At 41.4% G+C, this 12,286-nt stretch overlaps 1 protein-coding gene across 3 annotated transcripts in view; it reads left to right on the forward strand.

The window, feature by feature from the left end:
- The window catches only part of HS3ST1 (heparan sulfate-glucosamine 3-sulfotransferase 1), a 66,863-nt gene extending 64,395 nt beyond the window's left edge, over positions 1–2,468 (forward strand). For all 3 annotated transcript variants that reach the window (XM_086964083.1, XM_086964086.1, XM_086964084.1), the window contains one exon: positions 1,149–2,468. In XM_086964083.1, the coding sequence (XP_086820209.1) occupies positions 1,149–2,199 (1,051 nt within the window). In that variant the 3' untranslated portion in view covers positions 2,200–2,468. The remainder of the gene's footprint in view (positions 1–1,148) is intronic.
- Positions 2,469–12,286: the final 9,818 nt, after the last annotated feature.

Genomic DNA, 12,286 nt, shown 5'->3' on the forward strand with positions numbered 1-12,286 from the left:
TGAGGATTTAACACATATAATCTGCATCTGCCCTAACCTGATAGACATAAGGCGTTAACCAGCTGCAGGCAAGCTGTGGTGATCTGCTTCAAACCTGAAGAGGTCCCGTTAAATTACAGACTGACAAAGGTCTTTGACATTGTGGCCTCAAGACTTATGAACCAACCAACCAAATGGCGTAGTGACCAACAGCATGTAACAACTTGCTAATCAAGGAACTGTCTGCTAAGGACCTGGCAAGTCAAAGCACGCACCATCACATTGAGACACGTTTTTAATCTATAGGTGGATTACAGACAATGCAACCGAGAATGGTGACTTTACAGGGTTTTTAAATACCTTTTTTCCTTTTTAACAATATATGTGTATTCAAGCTTATAGCGATTTTAACGAAGGACGTTTTATAATGTGAGTTTTAATTAACTGTTCAATAAAGTAATTCTAACATTCCATCGAAAAGGCGATTTGGTACCCATTTATAAACACATTGAGTGATTTGGGAAAACGTATTTTAAAGTTGCTGAATGTATTGAGAACACAAGATAACCTTTTCAGCGTTCGCAGACCCTCTGATTTACTGATTCAGAGAGATTGCTAATGCTAAAACCCTTTGTTTATCCGACCCTAGTTCTCTGAATTTTTGATTATTTTTACAACTGACAGCTGAAGATTGAATAGTCTGGGGGAGAGGGGCAGGCAAGACTTATAGCGGTTTACTTCAAGGCAAGGTGTGAATATTTTAATGTCCATTTCCGACAGCGTAAGAGTGATTTACTGCAAAATGAAATGAAGTAAAATCCTAAAAAGTATGCGAAGCTCTGTGCAAATTCTATTCTAACTACTTCAGTGTCAAAAAGCCTGAATTCTAAGCGCTGTAATTTCATTCCTTAAAACCTTTGAATGCGTGTAGGCATGATTTGCAAACTATTAGTTGCAGCTGGTCCTTACATTCGTAACTTCTGTAGGAAGCAATTACTTTATTTGTACCAGATTCATATGAGTAATATTAGCAATTCAATTAAAATAACATTTCCTATTATGAGCCCTACGTAGAAAAAAAAAGTATACAGCACTGAATCTTTAAATGCTTTATTTACATTTCTTATTGTGGTGTCTGATTATACTAAACTGCATGTGTTTTCTTTCAGTGACTTCACGTTGGAAGCTATGGATTGGGTCAGTAGAAAACTCCCATGTTATTCCAAAGACATCTACCTGAAAGTTGGAAAACGTCTTCCTGACTGGAAGAGTGAAAACAGGAAAAGAACTTCTGTCATGGCAGCTTTTTTACTGTGGACTGTGCTTCTTTTTGTTCATCCTAGCTTGGTGACCTCAAGGCCAACGACCAACTCGCTCTTCACCACCATAAATAACTCCAAGAAGAGTTTCAGTAAAAGTGACTTGAGAAACAGTTCTAACATAACTCGTCAGCATTTGCCCCACACCATCATTATTGGAGTGCGGAAAGGTGGAACTAGAGCCTTGTTGGAGATGCTGAGTCTTCACCCTGATATTTCAGCAGCAGAAAGTGAAGTCCATTTCTTCGACTGGGAAGAGCAATATAATAAAGGCCTAGAATGGTATATTAAGCAAATGCCTTTCTCCTACCCTCATCAGCTTACAGTAGAAAAAACTCCAGCATACTTTACATCAATGAAAGTGCCTGAGAGAGTCCATAAAATGAATGAGTCTATCAGAATACTTCTTATTCTAAGAGACCCGATTGAGAGAGTTCTTTCAGATTATACTCAGGTCTTCCACAACCACAAACAAAAACACAAACTTTATCCCCCAGTAGAAGAACTTTTGTTAAAAAATGGAGAAATCAATGTGGACTACAAAGCAATAAACCGAAGTGTGTACTATACTTACATGCAAAACTGGCTGAAGTATTTCCCCCTGCATCACCTGCATATTGTGGATGGTGACAAATTAATAAAAGATCCCTTACCAGAGATGGAGAAGGTGGAGAGGTTCTTAAAGTTATCCCCACAAATTAATGCATCAAATTTTTACTTCAATAAGACAAAAGGGTTTTATTGTTTAAGAGATGGTGGACGGGATCGCTGTCTGCATGAGTCCAAAGGAAGGGCACACCCTCATGTCGACTCAGTGTTAATGGAAAAATTACAAGAACACTTCCATGAACCCAATAAGAGGTTTTTTGACATTGTTGGTCGGACATTTGACTGGCACTAGTTTGAGATAAGCCAGGATACAAACGTTACTCCATAATGTGTTTTGTTTGTTAAATATTTTAAGCTATAATTTATTTGTAAAATCTATATAAGACTTATGCACAGTATTAAAGCCATGGTTCGCTAGAACCATGTTTTATTTTTCTACTTGTAAAATAAAGAAACATTTTGTATGTATTTTCATTGTTAACCTTCCGTCTTAACATTACTTAGATTATGTACAGAAACTAAAATATATATATATTGCTGAAATAAATATTCTTGAAATGATTTATTTTGTATTATATGAGGTCATTCTGATAAAGTAAGGAAACGCTTGGCTCTTTTTATATACGATTGTCTTTTTAGAGGTTGTGTACATTTCTATTAACGGGCACTGTTTATGAATGGCATTTTCAGCACCTACTGTGTCTAATTGATTTGCATTACTGGCTTGCCTTTTTTTGTATTTTTATTCAATCTTAAGGCCTTTTGAGATAACTGACTAATTTATTGACAAATTTTAACTGCACACACATTGTGCATGTGTGTGCTATTAAAAGAGGAAAGTCAAATTAGTAAATGTAGTTTCATGTGCTATAGAGCATATTTTGACATTTTTCATTTTTTATATTGCATCAAATAAAACTAAATTTTGCAATAGGGCGCACTTCTGTGAGAAGGTGAGCAGAAGTCAACTGTATGGCACCTTAGCATAAAGCATGTACAAGCACATAACACATAGGGTATAAAAAAGTTTTGATATATAATAAAGATGAAAAGTATACACAACAAAGGGAAGATGACAGAGGACAGGGTCCTCCAATTGTTGTTTCATGCGTTGACTCCTTTGTGTAATTTTGACCTTTTCTGTGATTATTCTTAGAAGTAGCTGATCATTCTTTTCCTGTTGCTCTTAGACCTGCCCCACCAAATTTTTGCCTACCTCCTCCACTTTTCTGGCCTTGTTTTTGCTGGCTTTAGGACTCTGTGCACTTTACTACTGCTAACTAGTGCTAAAGTGCCTGTGTTCTGTCCTTTAAACATGGAAATATTGGTTGAACCATAGTTGACATACCTAGTTTACTAATAGCTCCCTAGTGAAGTGCACTGTATGTTCCCAGGGCCTGTAAATTAAATGATATAAGTTGGACTGAAACATCTATTGTGCACCCACTTAAGAATGCAACACCTATTGTGCACCCACTTAAGAAGCCTTTTAACCATGGGTCAGGCCTGACATTGCAGAGCCTGTGTTTGCAGTTTACACTACCATTTCACCCTGGCAAGATAAACCTCTTACAAACACACGGGGGACCTTTTTACGATCCCTCTACAGCTGCACAGCCATATCTGTAGTCCAATGAATCCAATAAATCATTTTTTTGTTTCAACTCTTCATTTCATCCATTATTTTGCTCAATTATTCTTCAACTTTCGCTTTTCCACTTTTCGTCGATATATTTTACCCATTTCCATGTTCAATACAAAAATATTCATGAACAGGAGATGTTTCCACATGACACCACTTTTATTTAAAATTCACCCAATGCATTTCGGGAATGATCCCTTCGACAGGGGTATCTGTAAAAAAAACAGCACAACCATCAACCTGAGTATTTATATTACTGATTACAATGTAACAGCAAAATGTGAAAATTTAAGGCCTGTTAATACATTTCTTTGAAAAACTTTCACTAACAAATATTGCATTCAATACAGCATACTATCTATATCAACTGCCATGATTTACCATTAGTTAAATATACCACACATTTATGGCATTCTGAGAAATGTGGTATCGTTAGTGAAATTTGAAAAAAAGAAAAACTCTGTGGGCTAGCGTGCTTTTGATTTACTCCGGTGCTGAGTTTACTGTTGACTCCTAGACACATGATCGTTCACCTGAAGGGAGCGATAGGGGTTATAAATGACGAAGTAGGTTCAAACCGGTTGAAACAGCCTTTTTCACCCAAAGATGTGTTGGGACAGTTGACGAATAATGAATGCGCTGTAAAGCGAGAATTGAGCAACGTTTAGTCTTTTAAGCACCATGGCACGATAAGCGCGTTGTTAAAACATTGTGATAAATAACAGTTAAAGAAAAGCTAATGAGTAATATGGGGCAAAGGTAATTTGAGGCGGAGAGGGCTTTACTTTGAGATATACGCTGTTTGTCAAAAATGGGGGTGGTTCAATAGAGATTAGTGTTTTATGGTATATTTGACTAATGGTAAATCATGGCAGTTGATATAGATAGTATGTTGTATTGCATGCAATATTTTTGAGTGAAAGTTTTTCAAAGAAATGTATAAACAGGCCTTTTATTTTCACATTTTGCTGTTACATTGCAATCAGTAATATAAATACTCAGGTTGATGGTTGTGCTGATTTTTTATTTTATAGATACCCCTAATGAAGGGATTATTCCCGAAATGCATTGTGCGAATTAAGTCGTGTCTTGTGGAAACATCTCCTGTTTATGAATATTCTTGTATTAAACATGGAAATGGGTAAAGTAAATCGACAAAAAATAGAAATGCGAATGGTGAAGACTAATTGAGCAAAATAATGGATGAAATGAAGAGTTGAAACATAAAATTGATTTATTGGATTAATTTGACTACAGATATGGCTGTACAGCTGGAGAGGGATCGTAAAAAGGTATCCTGTATGGTTGTTTGATATTGCTAGTGCATATGGGAGGAGCGCGAATCCTTTGTGCACGCCTGTAGACGTCGGAAGCAGTTAAGCATGGCAAAAGCAGGAATAAGCGGTGTGCATCTCACCACCCTTAATGTACATTTCAAGATAAACCTCTTGCCAGGACCAAACCATCCCTTTTTGTTCATACAAGTCACCACTAAAGTAGGCCCTGGACAATGTATTTAATAGGCAAGGCATGAACATTTAAGTTTTTCACATCCTCGTAGTGAAAAACATTCAAATATGTTTTTCACTAGTGCAAAGCCTCTCTCTTCCATAGGATAAAATTGGGATTAGTTTATTAAATGTTTTAAGTGTAATTGCCAAGTGCGACAAGATCGAGTTTGTCTCTGGAATCACAATTGAAAACAACAACTTATGTTGAAGTCTTTAAATTGCAGTTCTGAAAATGCCACTTTTACAAAGTTGACATTTTCTTACTTTACCCATTTGGTGAATGCTGCCTGTGTCTGATACACACCAAGAAAGGGTGACAGCTGGGCTTTGTGTACCCCCCAGATAGCTACGCAAAATGGGATCTTAAATGTGACTTGATGGGCCATCCTGGCAGGATGGGAGAGAGGAGCTGAGCCCACCCTCACTTACACTTGACTAGGCTGTGTCTTGTCCCCCACACAAAGGGTTGCATACCCCTTGTAGTGAGTCTGGAGCTGCAGCAGGAGGGAGGACCTCTGTGCACTTTGAAAACCTATCTTGGAATTCCCCCCCTTTAAAGACTCAACTAGGTAGAAGGACTGGGCCTCTGACAAACTTCAGTACTGTCTTTCCTTTTATGTTCCCACCCGCACCCTCCGTTCCCAGGGTTTGGCCCTTGCGGTGGTCCCCAGATTTAGGCTTAGTCGCATGGGTGGCCGCTCGTTTAGTGTAAAGGCCGCGTCAGCATGGAACTCCCTTCCTGTTGAAATTCGTCTGATGGAGGACCTCTTGACTTTCCGGAGGGCTTTAAAAACTTTCCTGTTTTAGCTGCTTTCATGTTTTTAGTTTCCTGTTGTGTTATGTTCTACCTTGTCTCTGCGCCGGGACGCCCCTTGGCTGGGGTATCTGTGCGCATAATAAATCAATATAACATAACATAACATAACATAACATTTCTGGACCCGTGAAAACTTTGCCAGGAAGGACGACTGCTGTGCTGTTGAAGAACTGCCACTCTGCTGCACTGGTGCTTTTCTTGACCTTTGCTGTGCTGACCTGTTGCCTGCTGTTCCCCTGCCTGGGTGAGATGGACTGGACCTGCATCATTTGAACTCAAACTGACTCCAGGGGCTAGATGACTGGCCTGATTTGGTGCCACCCTAGTCCTCAACCCTTAGAATTGAGGCAAAAGTTGCATGCTTCAGCAAACCCACACATCCTCTGTGGAATCAGCACATCACTCCTGTTGCATGGATCCGAACCAGCGCATTGCTCCTGTTGCGTGACGAGAACCGGATCATCCCCTCTACTTCATGGATCAAACCCGACACGTGGCTTTTGGAAGAACCCCTGCACGAAGTATACACATCTTCATCGACTGCATCTGTGACGCTGAATCTCCACATAGCTGCTCTGCTCTCTTCGGACCTGAATCAAATCAAGACCGGGACATTATCAGCACTGCGTAAATCGACATTGAAGCATCAATTCAACTGCAGCCTGCATCTTTGACTATGATGCAGCCTGGATCAATGCACTTTTGTTAAGCATGACTCACTGGGTCCCTGTATCCAGGCCGTACGGCATTGCGGTTGGCCTGAACTTTTACCTTTGTCCCAGTCTGGTGCGACGATATGTCCCAAGTAAGGGCTGATTGCTAATACGCACTATTTTACAGTTTAATCTTTAAAAATGGATGTATGTTGTTACAACGCATACTTTTACAACACATTTTTTACACCGCAACATCCATTACAACGCATGCCATTACAACGAATTCTTTGAAACTACCTTTACAACGCATTCCACTACAACGCATACTACATTTACAATGCATACCATTACAACGCATACCATTACATTGCATGTATGGTAAGTATTGGATAGTGTAGGGGTAAACATTACTATTCTAACTCCAGGGGGTGCAACAGTAGGGTAAGTATTGGATAGTGTAGGGGTAAAAATTACTATTCTAACTCCAGGGGGTGCAACAGTAGCGGAAGTGTTGGATAGTGTAGGTATGCGTTGTAATGGTATGCGTTGTAATGGTATGCGTTGTAATGGTATGCGTTGTAGTGACATGCGTTGTAGTGACATGCGTTGTAATGGTATGCGTTGTAATGGTATGCGTTGTAATGGTATGCGTTGTAATGGATGTTGCGTTGTCAAAGTTTCGTTGTAAAGGTAGTGCGTTGTAAAAGTTGCGTTGTAAGTGTTTCCCTTTAAAAATTCATATTTTAAGTTTTACTTCTTGCATTCTTTTCATTAGCTTTAATAAAGCAAGTTCTGTGTATCTAACAGGTTGGGGAATCTTATTGTGTGGTGTTTCCCCTGTACTACCTCTTGAAGTGTTTCACATATACTTTATACAATGCCACTTAGTTAAACCTGAGTGCTCTGTGCCAAGCTGCCTGAGGATGAGCACAGGTTAATATAGGATTTCCCTGCTTCTTACCCTGACTAGGATTGTGGTTGCTGTTTGAATCGGGCTCCTACTGCAGTCAACCTCCAAACCCATTCCTGACAAATGCATTTCCAGAATTCCTAATTGGAACCACTCGGATATTATCCCTCGGCTTAGTCCAAATGTTGTTCAAACTATTGACATCTTTGGCAATCAGAGGACTCTTTTTTGTTGTTGTTTTTATTCACATGATGAATAACCACTTAAACTCTTCTCTAGCCCTTGATACATTGTCTTGCCCCCTACATCTTCACTTTTCATGTAAATATCGATTACATATCATTCCCTTAGCAAGGTGAGAAAAGCAACAGATAATTTGTATTATGTTGTTATATTTATCTAGGACGTTACCAAAATTCTGCCAATATAATCAGGGTGCAATATGCAAAACTGCCAAAATCTTAACCATTATGATCGGAATTAAGCGTGCATCCTTGGACACTAAGAAGAGAAATGTATACCGTTGTAAGGATAAAGGTACTCCTTGGGAGGCATACGGTCTGTCTGTATTGGGGAAGAGTTCTGTCTCAATGTTCCAAGTGTGAATTGAGTTTTAGAATGCAAAGATTACTTGAACGGTACTCACTGGCTGTCAAGAAGGGCTAAACAACCTCCTGGTCCCCTATTTGCTGCAGGGGACTTCATCCCCCAACACCAGTAGCATCAGGAGGTGCAACGGCAGAAAGTGGCTACAGGAGGTGACCGGGCCACCTCCATCGGTCCTGCAGCTGGACTGTAACAGGACTCCCAATATGCAAAGGTACTATTTTGTTATTATTTCTGTTGTCCAGACCCCGGCCTAGGGCAATCACCCTTGTACCCTTCCTGCATCTTTCTTAACACCAGGCCAGCTATCCTATTACACTTCATGAGGCAGGTGATAGCTGGCGGACCACATTGGCCTCACTGTATCCTGACATTGGAAGGGACTATTGGAACTATTGGAACACTCATGGCATGATTCCCACCAAAAGGCGGCCTCCTCTACTGGAACTATAACTCGCCTATTTGATCGCCACTAAAGTACATTTAAGAGCTTCTAAAGTGGAGCGGGCTAAGTTGACCTGGGAATCATTAACGGTAAGACAATGGTGACGCATCTGATTTTGTTTAGTGATTGTGTGGCTCTGTAGCTGTAGTCCTGCCAATCCCTTCCCTGTATTTGTGGTTTTTTTGTATATACATTCACAGGGTGAACCAATTAATCTAACTGTACATCTCACAATAAGTTACCAAAGATGGGAAAGGAGAAAACCATGGATAAGCGACCCAGCTCATACGCTCCCTGAAAAGGCTACTTCCATTGACCGAATGTTGCACAGACCCATCGGTGTCATTATTACAGAGATGACGCTCACCGAACAGCGACTGACATTACAGTCAGACCATAGCTTAGAGAAGGTCAGACCAAGACACATTTCCCCTGCTTACACTGAACCCTGCACCTATGTGATTACATACACTCTCAGGAGCAAGTGAAATGGCACCTACGAGCGCCAGAGAGTCAGGCACGATTAGCGTAGACAAACCTAAAGGTAGAGCCAAGAAAAACAAACCGCCTGCAGGCAGCAGAAACAAAGCTGCTCCTTCTTCCCTGGCTTTATCCCATGTACATCCAAGGAAAGAGTTGCTTGACACATCGCCCAGTGTTCAGCGAGGGGGCGGCGTCCGAATGCTGTAGGTAATTCATGCATGACTTCCTGTGCAAGGTTAAGGGGCTTCTAGTAGAGCACCTAACCCCAATCTGCATCTGCCTAACAGCCATAGAGGAGGAATTGGCTGATAGTAGAAAGGTGCAGACTCCACCTGCTGCAACCAACCATATTGCGATCATGAAGCCTTGAGTATTGCAGGCATCCAGGGTTAAGGGGCATCCTATACTCTGTCTACCAATTATTTTTGCTCAGGGAATAGAGTACTTGTTGAATCCCCTACTCGAGGATATGCACGAGATTGTCCAGAGTGCAATAATTTAAATTCCCTAAAAATCCCGGCAGCCTAGGTTGCAACAATGAAGAACATGCTGGTGATATACGGCCCTGCTACACCAGCCACGGGGGGAGTCTTAAGTTGCCAATCATAAATCTTCCCCGGTATCATTTCCACAAAGTAGTCCTAACCAGGCGTACCCCACCTGAGGGATGGTCAAATTGAAACCTGATGTGCTTCACAACAAAACCCTGGGGTGGTTTGTGCGGTTTAGAGTTTTCCCCCTTCCACAATCCAATAACTTTTTGCATATCGGAACATTTTCGTGGATTGGGCCAGAGAGGGTGAACCATGATAGGGACTGCTTCATCATCAATCTCAGATCTGCTTCTGCCCCACCGTGTTTTACTGAGTGGTGCCATTAAGCCACCAGCAGGGACCCGCAGCGAGACCTATCCCCTTATCACTCCTTCAGCAGCCAATATCCCAAAACTCATTGTCACAAGCAAAAGGATTACACCGGGCCTACACCTACTGGAAGCGGTATGATGGCACATTTATAATACGAAAAGACACATAGATGATTGACAGAATGCAGAGCAAATCAAACATTCTCCCCAGTCAATAGACCTGGGTTAAATTTATCGTTTTTTGTTCACCATGTCACCCAGTTAAGACCCACCCATATGCAAATCAGTCTTGAACCTGTGCCTCATGGAAACAGTAAGCCGAAACTGCCAAACCAGGTCCTCACTGGACTGGAAACAAGCATCCTGGGACCAGTTTTGGGGCATCATCCCTCGTCAGCCTAGCTAGCTTGAATCCAGTGACATGGAGAGCAGGGGACCCAAGTCTGAGCATACTTGTCCCTCTCCGGCTGACAAACGCAAAAAGAACAATTTATGGACAGAATGTAGAAAAATGTCATACATTCATCCCAGTACAGAGGTCTGGGCCTAGAGAGGATCCAGGAGGCCCATTGTTCACCATACTAATATTAGGGGTGACCAAGTTCAACAATGTACTAATCCTTTCTGGTTATGGGCGAGCTCACGAGCCCATATCAGTGCCAAAGCAGAGGAAATGACTGACTCATAGCATATCCCACAGTACTAAAGCAGCTGCCTACAAAAATGTAAGCCACATTGTGGGCTATAGTGCAAGTCAAGAGGGTCCAAAAATTAACAGGGGCTCCAATTTTACTCGCACCACAACTTATAATGCAGCTGTTGAAGGGGTGTCACGCCTGTCCATACAAAATCAAACAATTTGTACAGAGAGTGGGAGCATTGGTGCTGCTCTGAAATACCAGACTAAGCTTATTTCATGGTATGTAGCAGGCCTGACTTCCAAACAAGTTAGCCAGAGTGGTGTGAGTTCATCGACCAGTTCAAGCTTTTGTTTATTTCAAGAGACCTGGTGCCTGCAACCCCACCACTATGTAGGCTTCGTTAACTTTCAAAGGAAGCTGTAAAAGCTGAGAAGGGAAGGTCCTTGGGGGAAAAAGACTCGCTGTCTGGGTAAGAAAAACAGTGTTAGGTGGGTTGAGAGAGCTCGAGGTGAACTCCTCATACCTATTGTGCGTTTGCCTAACAGACCTCCAACTGGTAATTACCATCAAGAAAATCGCAAGGGGGGTGTGAATTTTTATTGCCATTTTAAACTGTCAAGTGTAGAGCATTTGTCTCTCTTGCAGCAGAGGAGGAACGTCTATAGCTAGTTCCAGCCCTGGAGATTTCCCACATCAAGAAATGGACGCCAACTGCAGTTATAATTGACGTACTTATTCTAAGCCAAGGGCTATAAGTTTACAACAGTAGAACTAGCTCTGATATGGTAGCGTCCCACCCTTTTAAGTGCATTAACGCCACTAGCCTAATTGACTATATTTTGATGAACCTTAAGTTATGTTCATACTTGGAGGATATAATAGTTATGTAATGTCAGAACAGTGGCCAAAGTGCCTTGGCTCTCAACTTAAGTATCAAAGGCCAAATTTAACACGGGAGAGCCACTAGATGGAGAACTGATTCAATATGATAGGTGCAACTCTTGCAGCCATCCTCAACTTCATGTTTATTTTAGAAGTTTTCCCGATCTAGTGGAAAAGGACCTCCATTGTTTCGCTTATAAAGAAACCTAACCTAAACCCAGTAGACCCCAACAACTATATGCCCATTTCCTGCCTTCCACTCCCTGCTAAACTAGTTGAAATGTTATAAATTCCCAGATCACATAGTACATACAAGAGAATCAGTTGTTGGATAAGACACAATATGGTTTCCGGTCTGGACACAGCACATAGTCAGCACTGAGTAAAACCACAGAGAAGATAAGGACCATCCTGGACAGAGGTGGAGCTGCAGCACGTATTCTCTTTGACCTGTCAGCAGCAGTTGATACAGTTTACCATGGGATGTTGATCACCGGTAACAGAACTCTGGGCATTAAGAATAGGGCTAAATCCCTATTGACCTCTTTTCTTACTGATAGACTACAATCATGAGCACTGGCTAACTTTGAATCAGCTTCCTTTTCTCTCCACAGGAGGATCCTGCGGGGATTATCTATTAGTCCAACTCTGTTTAACATTTATGTTGCAGAGTTAGCTCTTCTGGGCCAATCTTTTGGCCTTGCGATCACCTCCTATGCAGACGATACCCAAATTGTCCTGTCCGCCTTTAGAAAACGTACTGAGGTTCTGGCCACTTTTCATGATTGCATGCCTGCAATTGGCTCCTGGATGAACAGACACTGCCTCAAACTTAACCTAAATAAAACCGAGGTGGCTCTGTTCTTTAATCTCTCTCCTGTCTGGTCCCCTAGTTGGCAGCCAAAAGAATTGGGTTCCATG

The sequence above is a fragment of the Lissotriton vulgaris genome, chromosome 3_2 (genome assembly GCF_964263255.1).
Source record: "Lissotriton vulgaris chromosome 3_2, aLisVul1.2, whole genome shotgun sequence".
Classification (NCBI taxonomy): domain Eukaryota; kingdom Metazoa; phylum Chordata; class Amphibia; order Caudata; family Salamandridae; genus Lissotriton; species Lissotriton vulgaris.